General features: G+C 37.6%; 1 protein-coding gene across 1 annotated transcript in view; it reads right to left on the minus strand.

Annotated features, from left to right (window-relative positions):
* Positions 1 to 2,979: 2,979 nt before the first annotated feature.
* COX16 (cytochrome c oxidase assembly factor COX16) overlaps positions 2,980 to 20,361 on the minus strand; it is a 32,241-nt gene continuing 14,859 nt past the window's right edge. Inside the window, 3 exon segments of the mRNA XM_017882753.1 lie at positions 2,980 to 3,062; positions 3,065 to 3,095; positions 6,777 to 6,839. Of these exon segments, the coding sequence (XP_017738242.1) occupies positions 2,980 to 3,062; positions 3,065 to 3,095; positions 6,777 to 6,839 (177 nt within the window).

Consider the following 20,361-nt stretch of genomic DNA (forward strand, 5'->3'; position numbering starts at 1 on the left):
GAATTTCCTTTTAATTCTCCACTTCTTTGCTTTTATTGCCCATTTGTTCTTGCACATTGTACACTTTTTCCTTCAGTGCTCTTAGCATATTAATCATATTTTAAATTCCCAGTGTGATCATTGCAATATCCCTGCCATGTCTGAATCTGATTCTTATGCTTGTTTTGTCTCTTCAAACTGTGCTTTTGTCTTTCATTTTGTTGAATGTTGGACATGATGTACTGGGTAAAACGAACTCGAGTGAATAGGCCTTCAGTGATGTGGTGGTAATATATGCGGTAGGGAGCATTCTGTAAGTCCTATGATTAGGCTTCTTAGTAAGCCTAGGTCCCCGGACTGAACATTCACAAGTGTTTTTCAGTCTCCTCACCCCCATTTAGTAAAACAGGAAGGTTGGAGGAGGCTGGAGTGGTTATTCCCCTTCCTCCAGTTGGCTAGGCACTGGTAAAACCCAATGTGATTAGGTTCTAGCAAGAGTTTACTTTGGGGCCAGGCTTACATTAAAGAAAACAGAATTCTCTGGGCATATTTCAGAATAGTTACTTTCACCTACACCTGCTAGGAGCACAAGGTGATTTTTCTCTGATATTCATTATGAAAATCAGGTGGGACTCTTAGAGGTAAAACTCACAAGTGTCCCTTCTCCAATCCACACACGGCTTGGCCTTCTCTTAAGAGATTTTTCTCTCAATTAGTCCACGATCAGCCTCCGGGAAGTATTCAATTACCTTTAGGTATTCCTACCCAATGCTGGCTCCAGTGGTGGTTTCTGGGCAGGTGCTCCTCCAGGTAAACTATGATTTTCTGCACCTGCCTGTGTCTCCAGTTTTCAGGGTGGTGGTTTGTTCTGTGACTTCAACTCAAAGTAAGAGTTTAGTTGTTCAGCTTTTTTCTTTGCTATGATGGGAATTAAATTTTTCAAACTTTTTACATGTCAAACTGGAAACCAGAATTCCCTTATGCTTTTAAAGAAACTGCCAATTTTCTAGACGAGTTGTACCATATTACATGATACCACCAATGTATTAGAGATTTCATTTCTCCACATCCTTGCCAGCATTTCATACTGTCACTAATTTTTTTTTTTAGGTATTCTAATAGATGTGTAGTGATCTCAGTGTAGTCTAAAACTGCATTTCCTTCATAGTGATGTCAAACATTCTTTTCAGAGCTAATTTGCCATCAGTGTATCCTCTGCAGTGAAATGTCTCTATGTTTTTTGCCCATTTTCCAATTGGATTTTTTTTAACTGAGCTTACAGAGTTATTTATTCCAGATATGAGTCTTTTGCCAGATATGTGGTTTACATGTATTTTCTCTCAGTCTCTACATTTTTCATCCTTTTAACAGGGCCTTTGGCAAACAAAAGTTTGTAACATTGATGTGTCAATTTGTCAAGTTTTTCTTTTATGAATATTCTTTGGTAAGAGCTATTCAGTAAGTTGAAGCCTTTCTCCTGTGTTTTTTCCTAAAAGTTTTATACTTATTTTACGTTTACATCAATGATCCTTTTATGAGTGACTTGTTTAATGAGTGAATAATAAGCAGAGACTCTTTTTTCTCCTATGAAATCCAATTGCTCCCCCAGATAACTATCTTATGAATCATGTCTATCACAAATTATTATCACTAGATAATCAACTTAATTTACTTTTTGTTAAAACCAACTTGCTGAAAAGAATACAAATTTTGACTAGGAGGAGAAAGGTGGAGTGGATTTATGATTTTATGGCAATTATAAGGGGAGTGTTTCAACGGAGACTTTAGGCAACTAGAACTCAGCATGAAACCAGAAGGTAGAAGCTGATAAAGACAGGGGTAAAAAGGAGAAAATGAGTTCAAAACAACTTAACTTTCAGCCAGGCGCGGTGGCTTATGCCTGTAATCCCAGCACTTTGGGAGGCCGAGGTGGGCGGATCACGAGGGCAAGAGATGGAGACCATCCTGGCTAACATGGTGAAACCCCATCTCTACTAAAAATACAAAAAATTAGCCGAATGTGACGGCATGTGCCTGTAGTCCCAGCTACTCGGGAGGCTAAGGCAGGAGAATGGCGTGAACCTGGGAGGTGGAGCTTGCAGTGAGCTCATATCGCGCCACCGCACTCTAGCCTGGGTGAACAGAGCGAGACTCTCTGTCTCAAAAAACAAAACAAAACAATCAAAACAAAACAATCAAAACAAAACAAAACAAAAAAACAAAACAAAACAAAACAAAACAATCCTCAATTCTGTCCTTTTGCCTAGGGATCAGATCATTGCAAACGCCAAATTAAAACACAAAACAAAACAACAATGGAGGGCAATTTTGCATGCAAATTATGCTAAGGTATAAAGCATATCTTAGTATTTCTCAAAATGTAGTCATCTGTGGATTTACTGAACAAATTTGTCATATCCGCTTATAATCATACACTACTTAATTATTTTTGACAACCATAAATAATATAATTTCCTTGACATGTTATCATTGTAATTATCAGGTGATGCTTTGGAGGCTGATTATCATACTATGTGAGGTATTACAAAGAAAATCAAGACTCTTAGCAGATTGTGATTTTTCTTTTCCTAATAGATTTGACAGAAAATTACTGCTTGATTTTACTGTCCTCATTAGGAATCAGAAATCACAATGAAATATCAAAATGATGCCCTAGTGGCTATTGCAAAAGGAATACGTGGGTAGTTGGAGAGTGGAATACATGACTCTGTTTTGGAGGCAGATTTACATTTTTTATTTCAAGTTGTAAAATATACGTGGCCCAACACTGTTACTTTCATCCGCAGATGGAATAGCTGGAAGTATAAAAACCTGTACAATGACCTTTATCAAGATTATTTTGTCATCACTTACCCATATCCAAGTTTCCATGGGCCTGGAATTTTCCTTTCCACTTGATAGGGGGTTATATATTCAGGAAGTCCAGTGTGATAACATGTTTTTTTTTTTTTAAAAAAGGGAAAAAAGAATCAAGCAGAGTCAAGTTGTCTTAGTCTGTAAGGCTTCGGATTTTCTTCCTTGTAGGACGTCAGGATCTTCTCCAAGGTGGTCTCGAGATATTTTTTCCAGTCATCAAACTTGGATCTTTTATTTTTCTATAGAACCGAGAAAAATTAAGAGTATAAATATTGAATATAAAGAGCCCTGGGGCTTTGATTAGGACACAACTAACTTCAAATGAATAAGAATGAGTAGAAAGTATCCGATAGGTCCTCAATTACAGTTGTAACAAATAAATGAACTACAATACATAATCATTGATGAAATGTCATCTGAAGATTTAGAACTTTTCCTTGTTTGTTTTGATGTTAATGCCTATCTTACCCACCTTAACCATAAAGACTATTAAAATACAGAAAGAATCTACATGCTTATTTTTGAGGAGGACAATGGAAAAGGCGAAGCTGGGAAAACAAAAGTACAAATCTGAAGGCTGATCCAGCACCACGATAATGATGAAAAGGGTTATCAAGGGATGATGGAGAAATAAGAAGAAAAGAACAGATGGGAGACCTAAAGTCTTCCTATAAAAAAAGAAAAGAGACCAAGATAATTTGTCTTATGTCTGGTTTGAAGGATGAAAAGACTTTTTCCTACAGCACCATAAGCAAAACACTTCGGGCAACTGAAATCACTAGTTAGCACTACATTATGGATCATGCCTAACTTCATTTAGTCTGAAGCTACTCTCAAGCCCAAAAATAAAGGTGGAATAAAAAGGGGGAAATAAAGTTTCTTCCCTTTCTCCTACTGACACATCTGACAATTAACTTTTACAATATCTGCGTTTTGGTTGTCTAGAATTAATCGAGTAAGACAGGAAAAAAAAAAAAAGTGAGAAAACAGCAGGTAGCTTATATCCAGAGACAGGGAAAAGGATAAATATTTACCTTGACACTTGGGATACTAAAGCATTACTCTCTTTACTAACAAAAAAAAAAAAAAACTAACAGCATATATCTTGGAAAGGATTTAAGCCACCTGGGAATTAACTCCTCTGATAAGTAAACAATGAAAAGTTGGACCAAATAGGCTAAATGGTTTCTTCAGCTCTCAGATTCTACAGGTCCTAGAAGAACTAGAAGGAAAATCTATCCGACAAAATCTCCAATAGCATCAACTACTGGTACAGGCACTTGTAGAACTCCAAGTCAGCAAGTTACAGGATTTTTTTTTTAATCAATGGGAAATGTAGTAAAATGAAAATACGGTTCACTTATAGTATTACCTAGGAGTCTGTATTACACATATACACGAAGGAATAAAATATCAACTAATTAGCAATGCAAAAAGAATTAAAGTATTTTTCAAGTATAGTTATGAAATGATCTAAAGTTATTATAAAGATTTAACTAAAGAATAATGGCCTTATCTTCAGGTAACATAAGTACTATACGCTTGCCGGGCACTGTGGCTCAAGCTGTAATCCCACACTGTTGAGTAGGCCCGAGGCGGGCGGATCACGAGGTCAGGAGATCGAGACCATCCTGGCTGACACGGTGGAAACCTCCGTCTCTACTAAAATTACAAAAAACTAGCCGGCGCGAGTTAGCGGGCGCCTGCTAGTACCCCAGCTACTCCGGAGGCTGGGCAGGAAATGGCAGTGAACCCGGGAGGCGGAGCTTGCAGGAGCTGAGATCCAGCCAACTGCACTCCAGCCTGGGCTACAGAGCGAGACTCCGTCTCAAAAAAAAAAAAAAAAAAAAAAAAAAAAAAAAAAAGATATATATACGCTCAACAGAATTGAAGAAAATTGTTAAATAACAAGTTCATGTCAAAGTGGTCTAGTCTTTACAGATCTTTGGTGAAGGAGATTCCTTGTAGAATTCTACAAAACATGCACAGTGGCTGAAGAATGGGCTGTGTAAATGTGCTGAGAAAAACCACCCAAGAAGGCCGGGCGCGGTGGCTCAAGCCTGTAATCCCAGCACTTTGGGAGGCCGAGATGGGTGGATCACGAGGTCAGGAGATCGAGACCATCCTGGCTAACACCGTGAAACCCCGTCTCTACTAAAAAATACAAAAAACTAGCCGGGCGAGGTGGCGGGCGCCTATAGTCCCAGCTACTTGGGAGGCTGAGGCAGGAGAATGGCGTAAACCCGGGAGGCAGAGCTTGCAGTGAGCTGAGATCTGGCCACTGCACTCCAGCCTGGGCGATAGAGCGAGACTCTGTCTCGAAAAAAAAAAAAAAAAAAAAAGAAAACCACCCAAGAAATAACACTTCACAGCCAACTGGCATAGGCTTGAGTGTGGAATAGCATGAAGAAATGCTGAGAAAAAACAGTGTCAAGAATATGGAGTTTTTAGGCCTACCACAGTGGAGAACTTTCTTTTCTTTTCTTTTTTTTTTTTTTTTTTTTTTGAGACAGAGTCTAGCTCTGTCGCCCAGGCTGGAGTACAGTGGCGCGATCTCGGCTCACTGCAAGCTCCACCTCCCGGGTTCACGCCATTCTCCTGCCTCAGCCTCCCGAGTAGCTGGGACTATAGGCGCCCGCCACTGCGCCCGGCTAATTTTTTGTATTTTAGTAAAGACGAGGTTTCACTGTGTTAGCCAGGATGGTCTCGATCTCCTGACCTCGTGATCCGCCCGCCTCGGCCTCCCAAAGTGCTGGGATTACAGGCGTCAGCCACCGCGCCCGGCCCAGTGGAGAACTTTCTTTTAACATTTTGTTGCTACGCTGACATCCACCTAAGACACCAAAAGGGCTGTTCTTCAGGAGTAAAAATTATGCCTGAGAATAAGATTTTCTTGAGATTCACCCCAACAAAGCTTCAAGCCAAGCCTTGACAAGATTCTCTGGGGAGACAGATTGGAGATTAAGTCCCAACAAGGGAGAAGGGTCAAGGAAAGATAGTAGCCCTTCAACAGATACTTCCCTACAAAGCACAAAACGAAGTTCAAGGTGATTAGCCAACAATTAAATTGTCTGCTAAAACAAAAATCAACACTCTTCAGAATTTTCTTCAGTGTAGTATTCACAATGACTACCTTTCGATACAAAATGACCAGAGATACAAAGAAACAGGAAAATATAATCCAGTCAAAAAAATTACAAACTCTAAGACACGAAGAACATCCCACCTCACCACATCCCATAATATAGTGTGCTATTAAACTCCTTGATTTTTGCTAATTAGATGGGTGAAAAGTGATACCTCATTACACTCTGACATTCCTATTATGATAAATTGAGCATCTCTTCATATGTTTAAGAATGATACTTATTTCCTTTTGTCCAAAACTTTTACGTGCTATGCTTTCCCATGTTCTTACTGAACAAATGAATTGTTGAACTTTTCACATTGATTTGGAGATGGTCTTCATATTTAAGTAAATTAATGTGCCATGATAAGATTAAACTATATTTGTAGGATTTCTCATATAACTTGTGACTTCATATACATTTTTTTAGTCTGAACTTTTGAATTTGTATGTATGAACCCATTAATCTTTACTTTTAGAGCTTCTGGGTTTTATATCACATTTAAATAGGCTTTTTTGACTCAAGACAACAAACAAAATTCCCCATTTATATTCTCCTAGTACTTTTAGCATTTTGCTTTTTACTTTTAAATTCTTCATCCATCTGGAATTTATTTATTTGTAGTATATTAAGTATGGATCCATCTTTATTTTCTTTTCAAATGACTATACAGTTTATCGAATACTATATATTCAAGGTAATTTTTTTCTGTACTATTAATACTTTTATTTTAAGGCAGATAAAACCAGTAACTGATTGTTATAAGACAGAGACTATATTAACATACCGTACCTCATATTCCGACTCTAAAGATATTTTATTCTCTTTCAGTTTTTTTTCAAGCTCAGGATCCATCTGTAGAAAAGGAAAAAAGGTAGTAAGTTATCTAAGTCTGTTAGACTCAATTTTCAATTTTAAGTAATAGAGGAGATGGCTGAAATAGCATGGCCAAATACAAACACATGGCAAAATCTCCACCATCTACTCTGATCACATAATGATAACTAATGTACTACTGCCACCATTATTCAACTAACAAGAGTTAATATCTACTGATTACTTGTTATGTGACAGGCATTTTGACATATACTGTCTTGTTTCATCCTCACAAAATCTATGAGATACGTATTAACTTTATCTGTATTATCATATGTAAGGAATATGGGACATGGGGGGTTTGAATAACATGTCAAAGAGGCAGAGCTTGGCTTGAGTAATGGTTCTTTGCCTCCAGAGGTCACACTATTAACCACCAACCTAAATTATATTATGGAGAAATAACATAAAAATACTAATATAATGCTGCACTTGAAAACAAAAAGGAATACCTTCCATGGGCCAGAAGTAGGTACCTACAAAAAAAAAAAAAAAAAAAAAAATCCATAGAGGTAAAAAGGAGCTAATGCTATATTACCTGTATTAAAAGTCTTTCTGTATGTGGCAAAGCCTTCAGGAAAGAAGAGTATGATGGCTGAAATTAATAAACAACAACTACAAAAAAGCAAAGATCAAGTAAGTAAAATGAAAGCATAACCAGAGGATTTCACTGGAATAATGGATGAAGAGATAAAGATGAGATGAATGAAAAAAAGTATTTTACAAAAGCTAGACCTAAAAGTTCTAACACATAGCTAATAGGAGTTCCAGAATTAGAAAATAAAGAAAAGGGAGGGAGAGCAATAATTAAATAAAAATAGCAAAGAATTCCCCACTACATAGCAGTGAGTCCTCAGACTGAAATAACACAGTAAGAAATAAGCACAACAAAACAAAAACATTTTTAATCAACGTGAAATTGATTAAGAGAAAAAAGAGAAATCACAAAGAGTATTTAGATGAAAAGGTCAACAGCACAAATTCTGTAGACAATAAAGAGATAGTATAAAAATATGAGTAATTTTATGCCATTAATTTGAAAACTTAGACAAAATGAACAGATTAATAGAAAAATACAACTTTCCAAAACTGACAAAGGAAGAATAGACAACTTGAATAGTTTTACAATCTATAAAGAATTAAATCTATAATTAATAACCTCACACAAAGAAAACTCCTGGGTCAGATGGCTGTGCCAGTGAATTATCCCAAGGAAGAAATAATGCCAATGTAACAAATATTCTGTATGAGTTATGTGGTAAGCATAACCCTGATATCAAATTTCACAAGAAAATTAAAATAACAGGCCAGTTTCATATATGAACACAAATGCAGAATTCTTAAATAAAATAGTGTAAAAAGAATTCAGCAACATACCAAAAAGATAGCATACCATAATCAAGTTGAATTTATTCCAGAAAGGCAGAGTTAATTTGGAAATCACAATGTAATTTGCAAATAAACTAATGCGACAGAACAGAGAATCCTGAAGCAGACTTAAAAACTTATATGAACGGCTGATTTATGACAAATTAGGCACAGAAGAGCAGTCAGGAAACAATGCTATTGTCAGTATATGATGACTGCGCAATTTCTTATCTATTAATATTAGAGAATATATTCCTCACATCACATACAAAAAAAGAAAAAAATCAATTCCAAATAGAATGTAGACCCAAATATAAAAGGCAACATTCAAAACTCTTAGTAATTCACATAGAAAAATATTTATACTTTGGAGTAAGGAAAATGTTTGTTAAAAGAAAAAAAAATCATAAAGTAAAAGAGGAATAAAATATAGTGTATTAAACTTTTTTTTTTGACATGGGAATCTCACTCCGTCACCAGGATGGAGTGCAGTGGCATGATCTTGGCTCACTGCAACCTCTGCCCCCTGGGTTCAAGCAATTCCTCTGCTTCAGCCTCCTGAGTAGCTAGGACTACAGGCACGTGCCACTACGCCCAGCTAATTTTTTGTATTTTAGTAGAGACAGGGTTTCACCATGTTGGCTAGGATGATCTTGATCTCCTGACCTCATGATCCACCCACCTCGGCCTCCCAAAGTGCTGGGATTACAGGTGTGAGCCACCGTGCCCAGCCAACTGTATTAAACTTAAGAAAATTTGTTCATCAAAAGATACCATTAAGAAAGTGAAGACTAAAAGTTTTATAATCTGGCATGCATAAAAAAACTCCTAAAAAATAGTAGGAAAAACCCCAATAATCCAGTAGAAAAAAATGAGGAAGAGGCCTCAATAGACATATCACAAAAATGAATATACAAAATAGAATATAAAAATGGCCAACAGACATATAAAAAGTGATTAACTTCGGCTGGGCGCGGTGGCTCACGCCTGTAATCCCAGCACTTTGGGAGGCCGAGGCGGGTGGATCACAAGGTGAGGAGATCGAGACCACGGCGAAACCCCATCTCTACTAAAAATACAAAAAATTAGCCGGGCGCGGTGGCGGGCGCCTGTAGTCCCAGCTACTAGGGAGGCTGAGGCAGGAGAATGGCGTGAACCCAGGAGGCGGAGCTTGCAGTGAGCCAAGATCGCGCCACTGCACTCCAGCCTGGTGGACAGAGTGAGACTTCGTCTCAAAAAAAAAAAAAAAAAAAAAAAAAGTGATTAACTTCATCAGTCACCATGGAAAATTTAAATTCACCTCATAATTAGCAATTCATAACACACCCACCAGAATGATTTTAAAAAACAAAACAAAATTAAACTGACAATACAAAGTATTTGCAGCCTTAACGATAAATTGCTGGTAACAGTATAGACGGATGGTCATTCTGAAAAACAGTTTGGAACTATCAAATAAAATTGAAGTATGATACAACACCCTATAATCTAGCAATTCCTTTTTGTACATGTTCAAGAGAAAAGCATACAAGAATGGAATGTTCAGGATGTCACCAAGATGGCAGAATAGAAGGTAACCTGCTCATATCCCCCCACAGCAACAAGAATCCTGCACCTATCCACAGTAAAAAGTCTCTCTGCAGGAGCCTCAGAATTCAGGTAGAAGGTTGTCAAACCCTGATGGAGCCAAAGACCTAGGAAGGTTGTTTTGAATGCATTCACACCTAGGTGGATGATTCACTGAGCTTGCTTCTAAGTTCAAGCCTGGAAAACAGCCCAGTCCTTCAAGGGGCTTAGCTAACAGCCCCATTTGGCCTTCAGTCTACAACCAAAACCAGCTGCCAAGAGGTCCAGAAGGAATCACACATGCTAGTGACTTAGCAGAAAGGCTTGTCTGCCTGCTGATATTGGTCTTGACAGTAAGCCTGAAAGTGGCCCTGTGGCTCTGCTCCAACCTTCAGCTGGAGGTCCCAGCTCAGAGCTGTTTACACAAGGACCCAAAGGGAGACTCAACCATATCTGGCAGCCCAGGAGTATAGGCCTCCCCAGTGGGCTTGCCAACCTCCTGTCACAGCAGATCCTGAGGGGGCCCAGCCTCAGCTGCTGCCCCTCTTGCTGTAGTTGAGAAACGATCCTGTCTGTGCAGGATCCTCCAGGGAGACAAGTGCCCCAGTTGAGCCAACAAGATCCAGCTCTCTAGCCTCCAGGCCACAGCAGATCCCAGGGGGGCCTAGTCTCAGCTCCAGCCTCTTGCCACAGTTGGGGAACTATCCTGTCTATCTAGGGACCTGCTGGGAAATGCACACCCACCTGAGCCAATGTGATAGGCATGCCATCCTCTCTTCTACAGCAGATCCCAAGGCAGCTCAGTCTCAGCTTCAGCCCCTCCTGTAGAAGTTGAGGAACTACCCCACTGATGCAGTGACCTGCCAAGTGACACATGCTCATCTGTGGCAATGAGAGGGGGTCATCAGCTTCCCCACAGCAGATCCAAAAGGGGTCCAGTCTCAACTCCAGTTCCTTTTGCTACAGTCAAGAACCCATCCTGCCTATGCAGAGAGCTGTTGGGAGGCATGCTTGTCTGGGGCACTGAGACAGTCTTCTGGACTCAAGTACCTGGTCAGCATTCCCACACAGCCCCAGTACCTACCTTGGATCTTCCACAGATCCATTTGGGCCAGAAAGCCATGCCAACTTTGGAGCCCTCATGAGACTCATGGCAAGCCTGGGCTTTGAGCACTCTCTAGTGCTCAGGTAGCTCAAGTTGTCACAGGCTCAGAGAAGACAACAGTCAGTGTGCTTAGAATCCCTGGGAAACCCTCTGAAGAAGGACAGGCACAAACAAAACCAGACTGCACAGACTAAGATAAATACAGAGGCTCTCAATGCATACAAATTGTCACATTTCTTCGAGTATCAGAAACCTTTAGGAAAATATGACTTCATCAAATGGACAAAATAAGGCACTGGAGACCAACCCTAAAATGATGGAGATGTGTAATCTTTCAGACAAAGAACTGAAAATGGCTGTTTCAAGGAAGTTAAATAAACTTCACTAAAAGACAGAGAACCATTTAGAAATTTATCGAGAAATTGAACAGAGAAGTTGAAATAATTTTTTAAAAAATCAAACAGAAATCCTGGAGCTGAAAAATACAATGAATGCAACAAAAAATGCACTACAAAGCATCAACAGAAGAATTCAGCAAACAGATGAAAGATCAATGAGCTCAAAGAGGAACTATGTGAAAATACACAGTAAGAAGAGAAAAAAGGAAAAAGAATGAAAGTAATAAATAGCTTGCAGGATCTATGGAACAACTTAAAAACAGCAAATATTCAGGTTATTGGAGTTAAAGTGGGAACTAAGAAAGACGAAGGAGCAGAAAGCTTACTCAAAGAAATAATAACAGAAAACTTGCTAAACCTGGAGAAATATATAAATATCTGGGTAAAGCAAGGTAAAATGTCACCAGTCAGATTTAGCCCAAATAATACCCCAAGACATATTATAATCAAACTCTCAAACACCAAAGTCAAAGATAAGATGCTAAAAGTAACAAGAGAAGTGAAGCAAATGATATGAGTGACATCCATATTCCTGGCAGCAGACTTCTTAGCAGAAACTTTATAGGCCAGAAGAGAGTGGGACAATATATTTAGAGTGCTGAGGAGAACAAACAAACTAAAATACTGTAACAACCAAAAATACTATATCCAGCAAAGTTATCCTTCAGAAATGGAGAGACGACTGCCAAACAAAAGCAGAGGGAATTTATTGCTACTAGACCTGTCCCAAAAGAAATGCTAAAGAGAGTTCTTCAAACTAAAAGATAAGAACACTGCATGATATACTAATACTGCAATCCTAATGTTTAGACTACTTTTATCTTTAGTAAGAAGACAAAACTATTAAAAATAGTAACTGCAACAATTTGCTAAGAGATTGGCAATATAAAAATGTAAATTGTGGCCAGGCACAGTGGCTCACATCTGTAATCCCAGCATCCTGGGAGGCTGAGGTGGGTGGATCACTTGAGGTCAGAGTTCAAGACCAGCCTGGTCAACATGGCAAAACCCCATCTCTACTAAAATTACAAAAATTAGTTGGGTGTGGTGGTGTGCACCTGTAGTCCCAGCTACTTGGTAGTCTGAGGCAGCAGAATCACTTGGAAGGCGGAAGTTGCAGTGAGCCGAGATTGTACCACTGCACTCCAGCCTAGGCAACAAAGCAAGACTCCATCTCAAAAATAAATAAATAAATAAATTGTAACATCAAAAATTCAAATTGTTGGAGGAAAGAGAGTTAATGTGTATAGGTTTTATTTTGGTTTTCCTTTTCTGTAATCACAGTTAAGTTGGTATCCATTTCAAATAAGTTGTTATATCTATAGGATGTTTTCTGTAAGCCTCGTAGTAACGCAAAGCAAAAATCGGTAACAGATACACTCAAAATAAAAAGCAACAAATTAAAATATACTACCAGATAAAAATCACTTAATCACATAAAAAGTAAGGAATGAAAAAAGGAAGCGAGGGGTTATACAGCTAAAAAACGAGCAACAAAATGGCAGTGGTAAGGCCTTACTTATCAATAATAACACTGAATGTAAATGGACTACACTCTCCAGTTAGAAAACATAGAGTGGCTCACTGAATCAAAATATAACACCCAAGTATATGCTGCCTATAAGAAATTCACCTCATCTATAAAGATACACATAAACTGGAAGTGAAGGAATAGAAAAAGATATTCCACAGAAATGAAAACCAAAAAAAGAACAAAAGTAGCTACACTTGTATCAGATAAAACAGACTTTAAGTCAAAAACTAAAAAGAGAATGAAAGAAATTATATAATGATAAAGGAGTCAATTCAGCAATAGAATGTAACAATAGTAAATATATATGTACCCAACACCTGAGCACCCAAATATACAAAGCAAATATTAACAAATCTAAAGGGAGACAGACTGCAATACATAATATTGGGGGATTTCAACACCCTACTTTTGGTGATGGACAGATCATCCAAGTACAAAATCAACAAAGACACAGTAAAGTTAAACTATACCCTAGACCAAATGGACCTAAGACAAATTTACAGAATGTGTCATCCAACTGCTGCAGAATACACATTTTTCTCATCAGCACATAGAATATTCTCCAGGATACACCATATGTTAGGCCACAAAACAAGTCTCAACAAATTCAAAACAGTATCAATCATATCAAGTGTCTATTCTGACCAAAACAGAATAAAAATAGAAATCAATAACAAGAGGAACTCTGGAAGCTGTACAAATACATGGAAATTATACACAATGCTCCTGAACGACCAAAGAGTTAAAAAAAAAAAAATTAAGGACCAAATTTTAAAATTTATTGAAACAAATAAAATGGAAACATATGAACATAGCTATGCTCATTTGTTTACCTTTGTCTATGACTGCCTTTGTACTACAACAGCAAACTTCAGTAAATGCAAAAGTTCAAATTTACTATCTGGCTCTTTACATGAAAAGCTTACTGATCCCTGACTTAGATTTGAAGCACAGATGAACTTCACATATATAATATTGAATAAAAGAAGTCAGCACAAAAGAATATATATAATTCCACTGATACAAAATTCAGAACAAAGAAAATTAATCAAAAGGTTTTGGGATGTATTCTAAGATGGTAAAACCAAGGAAGTGATTACTATAAAAAGCACAGTAGGGCTGGGCGCGGTGGCTCATGCCTGTAATCCCAGCACTTTGGGAGGCTGAGGCAGGCGGATCATGAGGTCAGGAGATCAAGACCATCTCGGCTAACACGGTGAAACCCTGTCTCTGCTAAAAATACAAAAAATTAGCCGGGCGCAGTGGCTTGCACCTGTAGTCCCAGCTACTCGGGAGGCTGAGGCAGGAGAATCGCTTGAACCCAAGAGGTGGAGGTTGCAGTGAGCCAAGATCGCACCACTGCACTCCAGTGACACTCTGGGTGACGGTGCACTCTGGGTGACAGAGTAAGAGTGATCGCACCAGTGCACTCTGGGTGACAGAGTAAGAGTTCATCTGAAAAAACAAACAAACAAACAAACAAAAAAACAAAAACAAAGCACAGTAGTGTTTATCTTAGGGGCAAGAGGAAGGCATGGAGCAGCAGGAGGAGAGATTAGGAAACAGCACACAGAATGGTGTCTGGAGTGCTAACAATTTTTACTTTTTGACACAGATGGCGGTTACTTGGGATTTCAGTTTATGATAATTTATTAAATTGTACATGTATGTTCAATACACTCCCTGGTTTCTGTATTGTGTTTCACAACAAAACAACTTAGATAAATAAAATAATGAATTACTATATTAATAATTGCATGTATGTAAAAGGGATAAAACACAAATCTATAATACAAGTTAACTTCCTCATATGCTTTCAACTAAGAAAACAGCAAATGACCTACTGCTGGTGGGCACGAGGAACTGACTGTATTATTGAGAGATACATCTGTACTTTGTCTGATTTAAAATAAATTTTCAGTGCTAATTTTGATTGTGTGAAATGTCTGCCTTACCAGCATACATTAAAATCAAACCTCTACCTAAGATGCTACTCTATTGTATACTACTTTGATAAACTTTCTTCCTGTGTCTTTATTTTCTGTACAAAATTTATCCAGTAATCTAAAATTTATCCAATAATGTCAAAGTAATTTGCAAAACAAAATAATCAACCAAAAAACGCTATTACCTGCAGCCTCTTGGAGTTTAAGAGATAAAGACCCACTAAAGGAAGGGTTCCAAAAGAGCTTATAGTTGAAAGCCCGTTTTTCCCCTGGAAGCCTTTGACACACCTGGTAAACCCATAGGATAAGAACCAAGGTTTGAAATCAGGTAGATGGCTGCTACTGGGGTTTACAGAAACCACCATACAGGGCTATAATGACAAAAAAATAGAGATCAAAACACACACAACAGTTTTGAAATTCTGGAACTGCGTAAGATAGGAGTATACCACTAGGTTGAAAATTCTCTGAAAAGTAGAGCATAATTTCCTGGAGTATCAATTTAAAGCCATGTAGGTCCATGGACATTATTTATAAACAACTATAGAGGTTCCAGATGATATTGTTTTCCTCCAGGAAGGGTTTATCTTTTTTTTTTTTTTTCAATACAGACAGATTAGGGGCTAGGAATAGGGAAGAAACAGAGAGGACAGCCTAAGTCTTACTTAACTGAAATCAAGCCATGACCTGGCTCACACCTGGATGATATAAAGACCGATCAGCCCTCAATCTATCTGCATCAAGAAAAAAGGATACGCCTTTTATGGAAGAAAACAATACCATCTGGAACCTCTATAATTGTTTATAAATAATGTCCAGCATTTAATTAAAAAATTATGAGGCATGTTTAAAGATAGAATCATATAACTGAAAAAACAAGAGAAAAATTAGATAATAAAAGCAGGTCTACAGTGATCCTTATGTTGGAGACAGGCCTTTAAAGTATATATTCAAGATATCAAAGGAAAAAATAGATTAAAATATGGCATCATAGAAGATTTCTCCAGAGTACTAGAATGTGTAATAAAGAATTAAATGTGCATTTTAAAACTAAAAAATATAGTAACTGAAATCATGAAATCAAGGGATGGCTTTATGTGGACACTGAACACAGCAAAAGAGAAAGTTAGTGACTAGAAGATAAAACAATAGAAAATATACAAAAATAAAGTACAAAAAAAGAATAGGGGAAAACACTGAAAATCATAATAGAAATGTTGGGCATAGTTGAAGAATATAACATATATCTGATTGGCATCCCATAAAGAAAACTGGGCAAAAGCAACAACTGACAAGATATGAACAATTTTTGGTTTTACATTTTCTGTGGTTTCATTAAAATCTTCAAAGAAATCAGAAAATAATTTGGCTTTTCGGGTCATTTGTTTTTTTGAGACAGGGTCTCGCTCTGTCACCCAGGCTGGAGTGCAATGGCATGATCACAGCTCACTGCAGCCTCAAACTCCTGAGCTACATCAATCCTCCCAGATCAGCCTCCAAGCAGCTGGGACTACAGGCACGCACCACCATGCCTGGCTAATTTTTTGCATTTTTTGTAGAGATGAGGTTTCATCATATTGCCCAGGCTGGTCCTGAACTCCTGGTTCAAGTGATCCACCCACCTAGGTCTCCCAAAGTGCTGGGATTAACACATATGAACCACCATGCCTGGCCCCAGAATATAATTTAAAACTCAGTTTTTTCTTAATCAAGTACCTGGACATTTCTTGGTGCCATTTTTCAGTTTAGCATTGATATACTATAGAAAGCACGATCCTTGGCAAAATTTAACAGTATACGTAGGAGGACAACAGACCTGGTACCAATCCCCCTTTTGTTCATGCATAGGATATTTTAACAGTTCTAACCGCTGAATCAGAAAAATGTCACTTTAGTCAATTTCACAGAGCAATCAAGAGAACAATATGATAATGCATGTTCTCATTGGTACGGTATGCACAAGCTAACTCAGCAGCTCTATTTTAGACTGAGTATAGTATTGTATTTTGGGGAGATGAGTAAATTTATGATTGATTTATAAGTACTTGCCTGCCTCATCTTGGACCTGTGAGATTCAGTCTTCATATCTGTTTTCACATCCCTGTCTCCACCATGCCCAATCTCAATTTCTTGTTTGCGTATTGTGCAGTATGCTCTGTTTTGGTTATTTAATTCCTTAATCCAGTTGTATGTGTCCTTCCATATGTCATTAAAATAACAGAGTCATTTAGCTTCCTTTTTCAGTGATGTCTGAATCATACTGGCACTGGTATTATAATTGTTCTCATTTTCATTATCTAATCTTAGAAAACTTGGTCACAATATTTATAATGTTAAAAATTAAACTAACACCATCTGTTATAAAGCACAACAGGCAGGCAAAGTTGAAGACTTACTGCTCGCAAATGTAGCATACTTATATTGCACACTTAAATCACATCACTTGGTCTGATGCAACAATGTATGATCCATTATTGTGGATCCTTGGTTGTTAGTATCAGCACTCATGAGAAAAAAACAGCAACAGCCACTAGGGACAGCAGATAAACTATTCCAAATCGTTTTCTAAAACTTGAAAGCTGTTGCTTCCAGCTCTTACTTTTTTAGGCTTATACTTTCCCCTGAACTTTGCACATCCTTTACTGAGAAGCCAGATGTTTTCTTTCCTGGGATGCCAAACTTTCAATACAAAAATCAGGACTGTCTCAGGCAAACAATGATGGTTGGTCACCCCAAATCCATACTGTCCTTTCTACATCCTTTTCCAAACTTCTCAACTGAACCCATCCTCTTTTGATCCAAGTTTTTCCTTTAGGCCACACCCCCCCTTGACCTCAGCAATTTACCCTCTTGACCACCCTAACCTCAATCTCTCAACCCATGCAACCACTATCAGCCTCAACCAGTCTTATCCTTTCAATCCTCAAGGACAAAACTCAACCTCTTAACTCCTCTCAACATTACCTCATCTTCTCTACCTAACTGGAACTCAACCTCACCCAAACACTGACTCTTGATCACCTGAGTTTGACTTTTCAACATCAACCAACCTCAGCCTCTAAATCTCATAGGCCTTGTCTTCTGATCCTTCTCACCTCAACCATGTCCTCTCATCTTCCTCCTATAGACCTTAACCATCCCCCATTCTTTTAACTTAATTCCCTTGACTTCAACTGACCTTGTCCTCTCAACTTCAATCAACCTCATTCTGTTAACCTTACCTAACCTTGTTCCATTTACTTTGACTCCATTTCCTAAACCTCACCTGGTAGCTCATCCTCCCCTGTTCTCCTTAACTGGGTGATATGGTTTGGCTGTGTCCCCACCCAAATCTCATATTGAATTGTAGTTCCTATATGTCATGGGAGGGACTCAGTGGGAAATAATCGAATCATGGAAGCTGTTTCCCCCATGCTAGTCTCGTGACAGTAAGTTCTCACAAGATCTGATGGTTTTATAAGGGATTTTCCCCTTTGTTAGGCTCTCATTTCTCTCTCCTGCCACCATGTAAAGAAGGTCACGTTTGCTTCCCCTTCTGCCATGACTGTAAGTTTCCTGAGGCCTCCCCAGCCTTGTGAAACTGTAAGTCAATTAAACCTCTTTTCTGTATAAATTACCCAGTCTTGAGTAGGTCTTTATTAGCAGTGTGAAGACAGACTAATACACTGGGTTACTGGCACCACCATTTACCCAGTCCTTAAAACCAAAACCTTGAGTCATCCTAGATTTATTCATATTTTTATATTACATACATTAGTCATCATATACTAATCAATTTGCTGCTAAAATTATTGCTGGAACTCATTAATTTCTCCTTATCATCATTGCAAATATGTTATTTCAGGTTCCATTATTGTTCATCCATGCTACTGCCCCAGAATCCTAACAGGTCTCTTTACTTCCAACCTAAACAATATTTTCTCTTCCATTTTGGTCCCCCAATACCCATCCACCTGTACTCCACTGCCAGAGAGCTATTTCTAAAATGAAACACTGACCATGTGCCCAATATTCTCTCTACCTTATAGAATATAAGTTATTTCTATCATTTAGCTAATTCCTGCTCATTCTTAAAGCCTAATTCAAAGGCTAATGCCTTTAGAAAACCTTCTCTGATTCTCCTTTTCCAAGTTAAAACTATACGCCTCTCCTTGAACTTCTAATAATGGCATTTTACTGGCATTGCTATATTATATGTCTGGGTACATTTTTTTTTATTAGCTGTCTTCCAGCCTCAATTATAAACTTTATAAGTACTAGTTTCTGAATACTTTACTTGCAGTATCTAACAAATATTAACACATGACCACTATTCAATTATTTTCCGAATATATACTTATTTTCTCCCTTCAAATGTCATATACTACCATAATTTTCATCTTAAAGGGAAAAAGAAAAAAATTCCTTGACAAAGTAATTGGGATGCTAACTGAAATCTTCTAACAGTTAAATTGAAAGTTAACTGAAAATTAAGTAAAATTGCTCATTAAATAAAATTGTTCTATTCCTTCACAGAAAGTACACATTTTTAAAAATTTAATATTTACCCTAATACCTACTGTCTTTAAAACTAGCTGATGTTGGTTTCTCTAAAACCATAAAATTAACTGAGGAAACTGAATAGGGCTTTATACTCTACTTTTCTATCGATATTACTGAGGTCTGCTAATAAAATACATATATTACTTGGGAAAAAAAACTACAAATATCAGATATGTGCCACAAACAAAAGCTATGTACTTCTGAATGAAAAAAACAGAGTTCTTATGTAACACCTGAATTTCACAATTGTGTGATTACAGAGGGTGAGAATCCTAGCTCTACCCGTAAGTATCCATGTGACCTTAGCCAACTTAATTAAGCTTTTTTTTATTTGTCTTCCGTTTTTTCAGGTAAAGACCCACTATAGTTAATGTATAGACCCCCTGTTTCCTCACCTGTAAAATAAAGATGATAATATATAGACAGTCCCCAACTTGCAATGTTTCAACTTACAGTTCTTTTACTTTACAATCCACTTAGTCAGGTATTAAATGCATTTTTTACTTATGATATTTTCAATTTACAATGAGTTTAAAGCAAGACATAACCCCATTATAAATCAAGGATGATCTGTGTGTGTGTGTGTGTGTGTGTGTGTGTATGAACTAATATAGTCCTACTACAAAGTAGACACTATAAATGTAGGTGTCTTTATTTATACTGAAAAATAGTTTTCCTTTCTTTTACTAACAATTATTAAAGATACATATCAATATACTTTATACAATTATGGATATTAATATGAAATATAATTAGAGAAAAATAAAGCAAAATTATTGACCTACGTTTTTTAATCCCTTCTAAATCCTAAAAACAGCTACACCAGATCATATTTTGTGGGAGAATGCTAACAGTATTGCAAATTTTCTAATGAAATAAGAAAGATTACTAGACTGGGTGGAAGGCCAAGGCAGGTGGATCATTTGAGGTCAGGAGTTCAAGACCAGCCTGGCCAACATAGTGAAACCCTGTCTCTACTAAAAATACAAAAATTAGCCCAGTGGTAGTGGCACGCACCTGTAATCTCAGCTACTCAGGAGGC

This window comes from Rhinopithecus bieti, unplaced genomic scaffold, assembly GCF_001698545.2.
Source record: "Rhinopithecus bieti isolate Rb0 unplaced genomic scaffold, ASM169854v2 scaffold_13259, whole genome shotgun sequence".
In the NCBI taxonomy this organism is placed as follows: domain Eukaryota; kingdom Metazoa; phylum Chordata; class Mammalia; order Primates; family Cercopithecidae; genus Rhinopithecus; species Rhinopithecus bieti.